The sequence below is a fragment of the Colobus angolensis genome, unplaced genomic scaffold, assembly GCF_000951035.1.
Source record: "Colobus angolensis palliatus isolate OR3802 unplaced genomic scaffold, Cang.pa_1.0 Scaffold60, whole genome shotgun sequence".
Lineage (NCBI taxonomy): Eukaryota > Metazoa > Chordata > Mammalia > Primates > Cercopithecidae > Colobus > Colobus angolensis.
Window position 1 is genome coordinate 4,053,256 of NW_012119599.1, and position 14,426 is coordinate 4,067,681.

The 14,426-nt window shown below is 50.1% G+C and overlaps 1 protein-coding gene across 6 annotated transcripts in view; it reads left to right on the forward strand.

The window, feature by feature from the left end:
* The first annotated feature begins 249 nt into the window (after window positions 1–249).
* PLAUR (plasminogen activator, urokinase receptor) overlaps window positions 250–14,426 on the forward strand; it is a 37,169-nt gene continuing 22,992 nt past the window's right edge. For 3 of the 6 annotated variants that reach the window (XM_011963110.1, XM_011963109.1, XM_011963105.1), the window contains exons 1-2: window positions 10,944–11,219; window positions 13,651–13,761. In XM_011963110.1, coding sequence (XP_011818500.1) covers window positions 11,165–11,219; window positions 13,651–13,761 — 166 coding nt within the window. In that variant the 5' untranslated portion in view covers window positions 10,944–11,164. Of the gene's footprint in view, window positions 255–10,739; window positions 11,220–13,015; window positions 13,061–13,650; window positions 13,762–14,426 lie in introns of those variants that run through there. The other 3 variants (XM_011963106.1, XM_011963108.1, XM_011963107.1) reach the window with 3 other exon arrangements.

Below are 14,426 nucleotides of genomic sequence, written 5' to 3' on the forward strand. Positions count from 1 at the left end.
TGAGTAGCTGGGAAGATAGACATGTCCTACCATACCTGGCTAACCTTTTTTTGTTTTGTAGAGACAAAGCCTCCCTTCGTTGCCCAGGCTAGTCTGGAACTCCTGGGCTCAAGCGATCCCCCTGCCTCTGCCTCCCAAAGTGCTGGGATTAGAGGCGTGAGCCACTGTGCCCGGCTAGTGTCATTTTTATAGGGGTCATTTGTGCTTCTTTTCCTGTCCTCTATTATTATTATTATTATTATTATTTTGGGATGGTGTCTCGCTCTGTCCCCCAGGATGGAGTGCGGTGGTACGATCTTGGCTCACTGCTACCTCCGCCTCCCGGGTTCAAGCAATTCTCTTGCCTCAACCTCCCGAGTAGCTTGGACCACAGGCCCACACCACCACACCCAGCTAATTTTTTGTATTTTAGTAGAGACGGGGTTTCACGGTGTTGCACAGGCTGGTCTCGAACTCCTGAGCTCAGGCAATCCACCCATCTTGGCCTCCCAAAGTGCTGGGATTACAGGCGTGAGCCCCTGTGCTCAGCTCAGTTGATTCACAGAAGCTCTGTTAGCCTCCTATGGCTGCTGTAACAAAGTACTACAGACTGGGTGGGTCAGAACGACAAATGTATTGTCTCATAGCCTGGAGTCCAGAAGTCCAAGATCAAGGTGTCAGCAGGGCCATAAACCCATAGAGGAATCCTTCCTTGCTCTTCCCAGCAGCAGTGGCTTTCTGGCAATCTTTGGCGGCGGTCCTTGGCTTGCAGCTGCCTAGCTCCAGTCTCTTCCTTTGTGTTTACATGGCATTATTCCTGTGTCTGTCTGTCGTCACAGGGCTACCTTCTTTTTTTCTGTTTGTTTTTTGTTTTGTTTTGTTTTGTTTTTGAGACGGAGTCTCACTCTGTTGCCCAGGCTGGAGTGCTGTGGCACAATCTCGGCTCACTGCAGCCTCTGCCTGATGGGTTCTAGCGATTCTCCTGCCTCAGCCTCCCAAGTAGCTGGGACTACAGGGGCATGCCACCACACCTGGCTAATTTTTGTATTTTTAGTAGAGATGGCATTTCATCATATTGGCCAGGCTGGTCTCAAACTCCTGACCTCAGGTGGTGCACCCACCTCAGCCTCCCAAAGTGCTGGGATTATAGGCATGAGCCACCACACCACACCACCACACCCTAGGGCCACATTCTCGTAAGGACACCAGTCATAGTGATTTGTGGGTGGCCCAACCTACTCCAGTATGACTGCATCTTAACTAATTATATCTGCAACAGCCCTATTTCCAAATAAGGTCACATTCTGAGTACTGGGGGTTAGGACTTCCACCTCTCTTTTTCTGGTGTGGAGAGGAAGCATTTCAACCCATAACAGGAGCTCCTTATGTATTCAGAATATTAGGCCTTGAATTGCAAAGATTATTTCTGCTATTGCATCTAGGCGGTGGAATCAAAGAGCTGCAAGGTGCTAGAGGCAAGGAAAGCTTTTTTCTTTACACAAACTCAGCGAATATTATTCCTCTGGTCCCCTCTTCTCTCCAAGTCACCCCTAATCCCATGAAGCCAGAGAGAGGCATAGCAAAGAAGGCTGCAGAAGGATGAGATGGAAAGAGGCAGGGGGGAGCTGGGAGAGAACGGGATGAAACTTCTATTAATAGCTCCTTGTCTTTGCCTCCGCCACTCCAGGGCAGCACCCCTCAGCATGGTGGGTGTACGTGTAGGAAGTAGAGCCAGACTGCAGGGATTCAAATCCTGACACTACCCTTAACAAGTCAGTTTATCTTATTTTATTTATTTATTTTTGAGACAGAGTCTCACCCTGTTATCTAGGCTGGAGTGCAATGGTGGGTTCTTGGCTCACTGCAGCCTTCATCTCCCAGGTTCAAGTGATTCTCATGTCTCAGCCTCCCAAGTAGCTGGGATTACAGGCACCGGCCACCATCCCGGGCTAATTTTCATTTATTTTTTTAAGTAGAGATGGGGTTTCACCATGTTGGCCAGGCTGATCTTGAAATCCTGACCTCAAGTGATCTCTCTGCCTCGGCCTCCCAAAGTGCTGGGCTTACAAACAAGAGGCACCACACCTGGCCTAACAAGTCAGTTTAGAAGCCAGATGTGGTAGCTCAAGCCTATTAATTCCAACACTTTGGGAAGCCAACACTGGAGGATTGATGGAGGTCACGAGTTCAAGACCAGCCTGGGCAGCATAGTGAGACTCCCTGTCTCTATTTAAAAAAAAAAAAAAAAGGCCGGGCGCGGTGGCTCAAGCCTGTAATCCCAGCACTTTGGGAGGCCGAGACGGGCGGATCACAAGGTCAGGAGATCGAGACCATCCTGGCTAACACAGTGAAACCCCGTCTCTACTAAAAAATACAAAAAACGAGCCTGGCGAGGTGGCGGGCACCTGTAGTCCCAGCTATTTGGGAGGCTGAGGCCGGAGAATGGCGTAAACCCCGGGGGCGGAGCTTGCAGTGAGCTCAGATCCGGCCACTGCACTCCAGCCCGGGCAACAGAGCAAGACTCCATCTCAAAAAAAAAAGATTTAAATCAGCCAGGGGGCTGGGCATGATGATTCTCACTTGTAATCCCAGCACTTTGGGAGGCCAAGGTGGGTGGATCAACAGAGGTCAGGAGTTCAAGACCAGCCTGGCCAACTTGGTGAAACCCTGTCTCTACTAAAATACAAAAATTAGCCGGGCATTGTGACAGGTGCCTGTAATCCCAGCTACTAAGGAGGCTGAGGCAGGAGAATTACTTGAACCTGGGATGCGGAGGTTGCAATGAGCTAAGATCACGCCACTGCACTCCAGCCTGGGCAGAAGAGCCAGAATCCATCTCAAACAAACAAACAAACAAAAAAGCTCTCTAAAATCAGCCAGGCTTGGTCACTTGGGCCTGTAGTTCCAGTTACTCAGGAGGCTGAGGCAGGAGGATCGCTTGAGACCAGGAGCTGGAGGCCACAGTCAGCTATGATCTCGCCACTGCACTCCAGCCTAGGCAACAGAGCAAGATCCTGTGTCAAAAAATTAAAAAAATCAGCTCAATTTAGGCAAGTGAGTTAACCTCTTACATTGGTGTCCTATTTTGCTGTAACAAATTAGCATAGATCTAGTGGCTTAAAATGATAGAAATTTATTCTCTTACAGACTGGAGGTCAGAAGTACAAAATGTGTCTCGTAATCAAAATCAAGGTGTCAGCAGAGCAGTGCTCTGGTCAAGAGATGTTCAGGGTGAGTGATTTCCTTGTCGTTTTCCAAGCAGGAGCTGTATTTCTTACATTTCTTGGTTCTTGGCTCTTTCTCCATCGTCAAAGCTTGCAGCAAATACTTTCTCTCTCACACCCTGTTTTTCCTCTGCTTCTCTCCCATGACTCACTTCTCTCCTGTCTATAGTCAAATGTCCCTGTCCCTCCTTCTAGGGGCACTTCTGATTACACTTAGGGCCCAATTGGATAATTAGGAAAATGTTCCTGATCAAGTTCCTTAACTTAATAATACCTGCAAAGACCCTTTTTTCCTATAAGGTAACACCCATAGGCTCCAGGGCTTAGGACCTGCATATTTTGGGGGACCATTTTTCAGCCCACCACACGTCTCTAATCCTCAGTTTCCGTGTGTGTGTGTATGTGTGTACGAAATAGGATATTTACAGATTCACCAGTAATATAGATAATACTCTCAGAACAGTACCCACTGTAACACAAACACAGTAAACTTGAGATGGGGAGAAACTCATTTAAAGTTTGCTGTTTTAGGCCGGGCGCCGTGGCTCATGCCTGTAATCCCAGCACTTTGGGAGGTTGAGGTGGGCAGATCGCTTGAGCTCAGGAGTTCAAGACCAGCCTGGACAACATGGTGAAATGTCGACTCTACAAAAAATACAAAAATTAGCCAGGCGTGGTAGTGCACGCCTATTGTTCCACCTGCTTGGGAGGCTGAGGTGGGAGGATGGCTTGAGCCCAGGAGGCGGAGGTTGCAGTGAGCTGAGATCTCACCACTGCACTCCAGCATGGACGACAAAGCAAGACCTTATCTCAAAAAATTAAAATTCTTCCCTTTGGACCTCCGTTTCTCCGCCTGGAAAACGGGGGAAGATGGTTATTGGACTCAAGGGTTTACCAGCTCTTCCACTCCCTAGGGAGGCCCTGAGTGGAGAGGTTCCCTGCATCTAAGAGGTGGCCAGGCCAGGATGTGAACGCCACATCAGTGTGGCCTGTTAGGCGTCCCAGAAAGGGGAGGTTATGGGCGATGGCCCTTTCCCTACCATCAGCCCAGCCACCCCCCCATCCCCCACCCCTGCTCCCCTACCAGAGAAGGACGCTCCCAGTGGCCAGGCCAGAGGGCAGTCACTTCATCGTGGCAGGTGGCAAGAGGATGAAGGAGCCCCAAACAGATACACACTCACACACATGCATGCATACACACTCACATTCACACACATGCACACACACATGCACATATGCACACACACGCACACTTATGCACGAGAGAGTAGCACTCTCATGCGGGATATTGATTTCACGCAGGATGGTGAACAAGAAACCACTAACTGAGGTGGGTATTTGTAGTGACAAGAATTTGTTTTTTTTTTTTTTTTGAGACGGAGTCTTGCTCTGTCGCCCAAACTGGAGTGCTGTGGCCGGATCTCAGCTCACTACAAGCTCCGCCTCCCAGGTTTACGCCATTCTCCTGCCTCAGCCTCCCGAGTAGCTGGGACTACAGGCACCCGCCACCTCGCCCGGCTAGTTTTTTTTTTTTTTGTATTTTTAGTAGAGACGGAGTTTCACTGTGTTAGCCAGGATGGTCTCGATCTCCTGACCTCGTGATCCGCCCGTCTCGGCCTCCCAAAGTGCTGGGATTAAAGGCTTGAGCCAGCGCACCCGGCCTCAAGAATTTGTTTAATGTAAATACACTATGTTCGATGAACACATGTGCACACACACACGCATGCACACACACAGTGTCCCTGTATTACTGTGTCTATTTTGTGCTCTCTGAAGGCAACTGTGTGTTGTTTTCTCTAACTCCTGTCAGTCTCTTATCTTCTCTCTCTCCCTGCTTGCCCACTTTTCTTTCTCCCTGTCCTTGTCCTTCGGTTGCTGTTTTCTGTCTCTCTCTCCCCTCACACCCCCATCTCAGATTTCCCCTGAACCAGTTTGTCTGTGGGTCTCTCCTCTCTCCCTCTCCCTCCTTTCCCCACCTCCATCTCTATCCCCAGCTCTCTCTCTGTCTCTCCCTCTCTTTGCCTCCAACTCTCTCACCCTCTCTGTCTCTGCCTGAAATTCTCCTCTCCACAGGCTGGGGAAGCCCCTGAAACCCATGGGCCTCACCCATGACCCCGCAGGCAGGCAAGAGCTGGGTGAGGCCCAGGTGAGTCATGAGGAGGAAGGAGCCAACGTCCCTGCAGTGTTTCTGGAGAGTGTCCAAGTCCTGATCCCTGCATTTCCCTTCCCTTTACACATCAGCAGAACCTTACAGGTGTGTGTGTGTGTCACTTCAGGGAGAGACAGAGAGAAAGAATCAGAAACAGAAACAGAATCAACGACAGAGAAAGAGAAAGAGAGCCATGGGGAGAGGCACAGAAAAGGGAGAAGCAGAGATAGACATGAAGAGAGAGACAAACAGATACAGAGATTGAGGTACAGAGAGAGAAAGTGATAGAGTTGGAGAGACAGAGATAGGCACTGAGAGAGATAAAGAGGGACAGAGAAAAAGAAAAAGGACAAAATAGAGAGATAGAAAAAGACAAAGACAGACACAGGAAAAGACAGATTTCAGGAGGCGAGGGCAGCCTTGAGCAGTGATGAGTGGGCTCTGAAATACCTCTTATTAACTAAAGAGGAAACTGGTTGAGCATGGTGGCTCACACCTGTAATCCCACCACTTTGGGAGGCCGAGGCAGGAGGATCACTTGAACTCAGCAGTTCAAGACCAGCCCGGGCAACAGACCAAGACCCCATCTCTACAAAAAACACGAAATATGAAAAAATAGCCAGGCATGGTGGTGCACACCCCGAGGTCCCAACTACTTAAGAGGCTGAAGTGAGAGTTTCACTTGAGTCCAGGAGTTCAAGGCAGCAGTGAGCTATGATCATGCCTCTGCACTCCAGCCTAGGACCCTGTCTCAACAAAAAAAAAAAAAAAGGAAATTGTGAAATTGTGGCTCAGAGAAGTGAGGTCATCCAACCAGGAAGTGGTAGCAGTAGAGCACACAGCTCCGCATGACCCTCAAACCTGAGTTTTCTCTTCACTGAGAGATGCCCCCTACCCACCCCAGACTCATTTCATAGGTGGGAAAGTCAGGGATCAGTGGAGTGAAGCCATCTGCCCAGGGTCACCCAGAAGCAAGTGGCTGAGCTGGGTCTCAAGCCTGCTTGGACCAACACCCCAACGTTCTATTTCCGCACCTCATATACACTCCTATCTAGTTTTCACACCAGCCCCAAGAGGGATCTCCTTCCCCAGCTGAGAAAACTGAGGCTCAGAAAGAAGAACATTGTTGGCCCAGGGTGACCCAGCCAGGGAAGGGCCCACTTCAGCAGCTGACGCATGATAACTGCTGACGTCAGACTCAATGACAGGCCTCCATCTTCCTTCCTACTCCAGGAAGAGGTGCGAGTCCAGAGTTGCAACAACGATAATACTGGCAGCTATTGCTTTTATTGAGCACATACTATGTACCAGGCACTGTGGTAAGCATCTTAGGTGCATTCTTCTTTTTGTTTGTTTGTTTGTTTGTTTTAGATGGAGTCTAGCTCTGTCGCACAGGCTGGAGTGGAGTGGTGCAATCTTGGCTCACTGCAACCCCTGCCTCCCAGGTTCAAGCAATTCTCGTGCCTCAGCCTCCTGAGTAGCTGGGACTACAGGTGCATGCCACCACACCTAGCTAATTTTTTTGTATTTTTTAGTAGAGAGAGGGTTTTGCCATGGTGGCCAGGCTGGTCTTGAACTCCTGATCTCAAGTGATCCACCTGCCTTGGTCTCCCAAAGCACTGGTATTACAGACGTGAGCCACCACGCTCAGTCATTTTAGGTGGATTCTTTTACCTCCCCAGCACACCAGCCCTGGGAGGGTGATCCTTGCTATCTCTACTTTCAAGATAAGGGGCTTGGGCACAGAGAGAGATTAAGTAACCTGCTAGAGGTGACACAGCCAATATATAGATGGAATTTAAATTCTCAAAATCTGAGACCAGTTCCCACACTCTTAACCACTGGGCTATACTACTTCTTAGGAAATTCTTTAGGAGTTCTTTTTTTTTTTCAGTCTCACTTTTGTTGCCCAGGCTCGAGTTCAGTAGCTCAATTTTGGCTCACTGCAGCCTCAAACTCCTGAGGCTCAAGTGATCCTCCCACCTCAACCTCCTGAGTAGCTGAGACCACAAGTGTGCACCACCATGCCTGGCTAATTTTTGTATTTTTTGTAGAGACAAGGTCTCACTATGTAGTCCAGGCTGTAATTTTGTTTATTTTTTTATGGAGACAAGGTCTTACTTTGTGGCTCATGGTGGTCTCGAACCCCTGAGCTCGAGCAATCCTCCAGCCTTCGCCTCCCAAAGTGCTGAGATTACAGGCATGAACCACCGTGCTCACCATTGGGAGTTTTTTGTTTTTTGTTTTCTAACCTTATCTTAAAATCATTAGCTTACAGCTTCAATGAATTAATAAGAATCACATAGTATAGGCTGGAAGCGGTAGCTCATGCCTGTAATTTCAGCAATTTGGGAGGCCAAGGTGGGTGGATCACCTGAAGTCAGGAGTTAGAGACCAATCTGGCAGACACGGTGAAACCCCATCTCTACTAACAATACAAAAATTAGGGCCGGGTGCGGTGGCTCACGCCTGTAATCCCAGAACTTTGGGAGGCTGAGGCAGGTGGATTACCTGAAATCAGGAGTTCGAGACCAGCCTAGCCGACATGGCAAAACCCTATCTCTACTAAGAATACAAAAATTAGGGCCAGGCGCAGTGGTTCAAGCCTGTAATCCCAGAATTTTGGGAGGCTGAGGCGGGTGGATCACCTGAAGTCAGGAGTTCAAGACAGTCTGGCCAGCATGGTGAAACCCCATCTCTACTAAAAATGCAAAAAAAATTCACCAGGCATGGTGGAGAATGCCTGTAATCTCAGCTACTCAGGAGGCTGAGGCAGGAGAACCTCTTGAACCTGGGAGGCAGAGGTTGCAGTGAGCCGAGACCGCACCATTGCACTCCAGCCTGGGTAACAAGAAAGAAACTCCATCTCAAAAAAAAAAAAAAAAAATTAGCCAGGCATGCCTGTAATCCCAACTACTCAGGAAGCTGAGGCATGAGAATCGCTTGAACCCAGGGGTTGGAAATTGCAGTGAGCCGAGACCACGCCATTGCACTCCAGCCTGGGAGACAAAGTTAGACTCCATCTCAAAAACAACAACAACAAATCACATAGTATAATCATTATTACAGCAGTAGAAGTAGCTACCACTTACTCATCCCCTACGACTCTCTTCCTCTCCCACCCTGTTCCAGCCACACTGACATCTCTTCCATTCCTAGAATCTCATCAGGCTTCCACCTCAAAGCCTTCGCACTGGCTGTTCCTGCTTCCTGGAAAGGTTCCCTGCACATCTGCCCCACTTCTTCCCTCACTGCATTCAGCCTCTGCCTGAATGCCACTTGTGCAGGGAACCCCTCCTGGATCACCCACCTAAAACAGCTCACACCTCACTTACACCCAGGTACTTCCTTCAGCCTGCTTTGCTTTCTCCAGTTTGCTTATCCCTCTCAGACAGTGAAAGTTTAGATAACACATATCTGCTCCCCACTGTCAACACCACAAAAGGTGGGAACTTTGCTTTGCTCCCTGCTGTGCCCCCAGCTCCTGGACCAGTGCCCAGCACAAATTATGTCCTTGGTAAAAGTTAAAGGAATGTGTTGAGCCCTCCATTTCAGCAGGCAGCCATTTCAGGCATTGCACCTACATTAAATTGCTCTGTTTAGCTAGGTGCATCCTAAGAAGGGGAGACGTTATCTTTAGTGTTTTATTTTACTTAAAAAAAAAAAAAAAACTGCCGGGCGCGGTGGCTCAAGCCTGTAATCCCAGCACTTTGGGAGGCCGAGACGGGCGGATCACGAGGTCAGGAGATCGAGACCATCCTGGCTAACACGGTGAAACCCCGTCTCTACTAAAAATACAAAAACTAGCCGGGCGAGGTGGCGGGCACCTGTAGTCCCAGCTACTCGGGAGGCTGAGGCAGGAGAATGGCATAAAACCCAGGAGGCGGAGCTTGCAGTGAGCTGAGATCTGGCCACTGCACTCCAGTCCGGGCGACAGAGCGAGACTCCGCCTCAAAAAAAAAAAAAAAAACAACTTGGCCAGGTGCAGTGGCTCATGCCTGTAATCCCAGCACTTTGGAAGGCCAAGACAGGAGGATCACCTGAGGTCAGGAGTTCGAGACCACCCTGGCCAACATGATGAAACCCCATCTCTACTAAAAATACAAAAATTAGCAGGGAGTGGTGGCGGGTGCCTGTAATCCCAGCTACTTAGGAGGCTGAGGCAGGAGAACTGCATGAACCCAGGAGGCGGAGATTGCAGTGAACCAAGATAGCACCACTGCACTCCAGCCTGGGTGACAGAGTAAGACTTCGTCTCAATAAATAAATAAATAAATAAATAAATAATAAAAAGAAAGAAAAAACTTATTATAAGCCTTTTCAAACACACAGAAAAGGAGACAGAATGGCATAATATGCCCCTATATACCCATTACCTTTATATAATTGATACAAGCATTTGGCTATTTTGCCTTTATTTTCCACTCAAGTTTTTATTTGTTTGTTTGTTTATTTATTTATTTATTTATTTTGAGACAGGATCTCGCTCTGTTGCCCAGGTTGGAGTGCAGTGGTGCAATCATAGCTCACTGCAGCTTCCAGTTCCCAGGCTCAAGCGATCCTCCCACCTTAGCCTCCCAACTACCAATTTATTTTTAATTTTTTTGGAAAGACGAGGTCTCTTTATGTTTCCCAAGCTGGTCTTGAACTCCTGTCCCCAAGTGATCCTCCTGCCTTGGCTTCCCAAAGCATGGGTGTTACAGACATGAACTACCTCATCTGACCTCTTCTAAAGTATTATAAAATAAATACAGACATCAAAATGAAAACAAAAGAAAAAGAAAAAAAAACAAAAATCTCCAAAACAACAACAAAAAAATGCAGACATCAGTAACATTCACCCCTAAATACTCTAGTGAGCATCTGAAAAAAAAAAAAAGAAAAAGAAAAAAGAAAAAAAAGAATCCACCTAAGCACAAAGCCATTGTCGTAACAGTGTATCTTTTTGCATTTTTGGCTGAAGTGGTTTTTTTTGTTTTTGTTTTTTTGTTTTTTTGAGACGGAGTCTCCTTCTGTGCCAGGCTGGAGTGCAGTGGCACGATCTCGGCTCACTGCAACCCAACCTCCGCCTCTCGGGTTCAAGCGATTCTCCTGCCTCAGCCTCCTAAGTAACTAGGATTACTAGGCGCATGCCACCATGCCCGGCTAATTTTTGTATTTTCAGTAGAGACGGGGTTTCACCATTAAGTGTTTTAATGTAGGTGCAATGCCTGGAATAGCTGCTGGCCGAAATGGAGGGCTCAACACATTCTTTTAACATTTACAGAGGACCTACTTTGTGCTGGGCACTGGTCCAGGAGCTGGGGGCACAGCAGGAAGCAAAGCAAGGGTTAAGTGTATTAAGTGTTTAAGAGATGCATATTTCAGGATGCATCTCTAGATAAGGACATTATCCCTCCTGACAAAACTAACAAAAATCCTGTTAGCTAATAATCAGCCACATTCATATTTACCGTCAAAGCTTTTATCCTCATTTTACAGCAGTGGAGAGCGATTGCCCCGGGTCCCACATTAGGAAGAGAGAGAGAACTGGGATTTGCACCCAGGCAGTCTGGGGACACAGCTGTGACCACAGCTCCATGAGTCAGGGCCGAGCCAGCCCCTTCACCACCAGCTGGCCGCGCCCCGGGAAGGGAAGTTTGGGGCGGGGGAGGTTCCTACAGGAGGAGGGGGAGGCGCCCACGCATCTGGGGCTGACTCGCGCTTTCGCAAAACGTCGGGGAGGAGCCCCTGGGGCCACAAAACTGCCTCCTTCCTGAGGCCAGGAGAGAAGAAGTGCAGGGACCCCGCGCACAGGAGCTGCCCTCGCGACATGGGTCACCCGCTGCTGCTGCCACTGCTGCTGTTGCTCCATACCTGCGTCCCAGGTAGGGGCTGGGTCCCGAACGCCTTCACCTGGAACAGGGTCTGATTGAGGGGAGTGGGGGTTGTCAGAGGATGAGTTGAGGAATGGGGTTCAGTCCCCAGCACCTTCCCTAATCAAATTATAGTAATTTTCGTGCTTTGTGCAACGCCACGCGGCGCAGTACCTGGCTCTCGGTAGCTAAGGAAATATTAGTGGAGCAAAGGCATTTAGCTTTACAGAATTTAGTGAGTGCTTTTTTTTTTTTTTTTTTTTTTTTTTTACGGAGTCTCACTCTGTCACCCAGGCTGTAGTGCAGTGGCGCGATCTCGGCTCACTGCAACCTCTGCTGCCCGGGTTCAAGCGATTCGCCTGCCTCAGCCTCCTGGGTAGCTGGGATTACAGGCGCCTGCCATCGCGCCCGGCTAATTTTTGTATTTTTAGTAGAGACCGGGTGTCACCGTGTTAGGCAGGATGGTCTCAATCTCCTGACCTCGTGATCCCCCTGCCTCGGCCTCCCAAAGTGCTGGGATTACAGGCGTCAGCCACTGCGCCCAGCCCAAGTCCTTTTTTTTTTTTTTAATGGAGCTCTTCGAAGCCTCTTCCTTGTAATTTCAAGGAACTATGAAATGGGACTATTATTAATTTCGTTTGACGATGGGACTATTATTAATTTCGTTTCGCAGAGGAAACTGGGGCACAGAGAGGTTAGATAACTGACCTAAAATCACACAGCCAGTGCTCGAATAAGCAGGATCTGACCCCGCAGCGCCCCCCAGCGCTCTCCATGCTGCCAGGTCTCTCCCTCCGAGAAACGGGGGAACAGGACTCCCTTTTACAAAAGGGCCAAAGGAAGGCTGACTGAGCGGTGCAGAGCCAGTGCTGGAGACCCGGGACTGTCCCTCAGGACCTTTCCCTCTCACTGAGGCGACTCTCACCTACTTCCCCGGAAAATGTGGGGGGCACTGGGTAGAGAAACGAGAGGAATTTGAGAAGGAACTGAGTCAGGGCTGGTGGCCACGGGGTGTTGCGGCCGCGATGAATAACCCGGAAAGCGCTTGAGACCGCGGGAGGCCTGGAATGAGTAACAACTCCAGGATACTCCGAACTGCTGGAAAAGGATGTCCGGGAAGGCCCGGAGGTCCGGGACCCGGCCTAGGGACTGGGCTACAATCTCGGGGCGGAGCCTGGGGCGGGGAGAGAGTGTCAGGGAGGAGCCAGAGGGCGGGGCTGGAACCTCAAGGAAGAGCTCCGGGACAGGTTATAGCCCTGAGGATGAGCTAGGGGCGGGGCTACAACCTCGAGGCGGAGACAGAGGGCGGGGCTATAACCTCGAGTAGCAACTAGAGGGTGGAGTTATAACCTCGGGGAGGAGCTGGAAGGCGGGACTAGAATCTTAAGGGATAGGATTATAACATCGGGGAGGAGCTAGAGGGCGGGGCTGGAACATCAAGGAGGAGCTACGGGCAGGGTTATAAGCTTGAGGAGGAGCTACGGGGCTGAGTTAGGACCTCAAGGGGCCAAGGGGCGGGGTTACGACCTCGGGGGAGGAGTACAGGGTGGGGCTGAAACCTCAAGGAGGGACTGGGCGGAGTTATGACCTCAGGGAAGAACTAGGGGCGGGGAGAGCCTCGGGGAAAGCTAAAGGGCGAAATTAGAACCTCTAGGAGGAGCTAGAGGGCAGGACAAGAGCCTCGAGGAGGAGCTAGGGACGGGGTTATGGCATCGGGGAGGAGCCAGGGAGCGAGAAGATTAGGTCAGGAAAAGCTAGAGGGTGGGGCTAGAACCTCGAGGAGGAGTCTGGGGCGGGGCCAAAACCTAGTTGGAGAGCTGGAGGGCGGAGACAGAACTTCGCGGGAAACTAGAGTATCTGACGATAGAAACTCGGGAGGGCTGATGGCCGGGGCTACAATTTGGGAATAAACTAGTGGGCGGGGAGAGGCTCTGGAGCCGGGTACAACCAGGGGGAGTGAGTGGAGGGATAGTTCCATTAGGGCACTAGGAGTGGCGGTATAACATAAAGATAGACAGGGGTGGGGCGAGGCTAGAACTCCCCTAGTGGAACTGGAGAGGCGTGATCGACCGAGGGCCGGCGCGGTGAGAAGGGCCTAATGGGAGCAGGAATAGAACGTACTGATAGACAAGAGAGGGCGGGGATAGGACTGTCAGGATATACGCCTCACGAGGACAGAATGAAAGGAAAAACGGGCCAGGACAGGACTTTGGGAAAGGACTTGTGGGCAGGGATAGAACGTTCAGTTAGGGGGATGGAGGTAGAAAGTGTACAAAGGACAGACTGGAAGTACCGCCGGCCTGAACCCAGCAGAACATGGAACACGAATCAGAATGGACGGGGCCTAGAGACTTGGTGTTGGTATTGGGATATGCAGGGGCGAGCGGGGGGTCTTGGAGCTAAGCGCAGTTAACCTCTCCTCTCCTCTCCCTCCTTCCCCCAGCCTCTTGGGGCCTGCGGTGCATGCAGTGTAAGAGCAACGGGGATTGTCGGGTGGAAGAGTGCGCCCTAGGACAGGACCTCTGCAGGACCACGATCGTGCGCGTGTGGGAAGGTGAGCTTCCCTCCCCCCACACACACCCCTCCAGCGCCGCATGGAACGCGAGTGATTGAGAAACCTTCCTCACCCGTAACTGGGAAATGCAAACTAAAAACAAACAAACAAGGAGAGCCCATTTCACACCCACCAGACTGGCAAGCCTTTAAAAATCTGACAATACCCGGGTTAGTAAGGATGTGGAGTTGCAGACCGTGTCTGTGGTGGGGGAGTAAATTGGCACATCAACCCCCTAGAGCGATTTGGCAATATCTAGTCCAGATGAAGATTAACATATGCTACAGCTCAACTCCTTGGCATGCAGAAATGCCAAAGAACCTTGGCCACATATACCCAGGGACACATGTATAAGAATGTTCTTAGCAGCAATGTTTGTGACATGGAATATTGGAAACAGGCCGGGCACTGGCTCACACCTGTATTCCCACCATTTTGGGGGAGAGAGGCAGATGAATTGCTTGAGGTCAGGAGTTCACGACCAGACTGGCCAACATGGTGAAACACTCGTCTCTACAGAAAAAAAAAAAAAAAGGTATGGTAGTGCATGCCTGTAGTTCCATCGACTTGGGAGGCTGAGGCAGGAGGATCGCTTGAACCCAGGAGGTGGATGTTGCACTGAGCTGAGATCACACCACTGCACTCCAGCCTGGGTGAGAGCGACA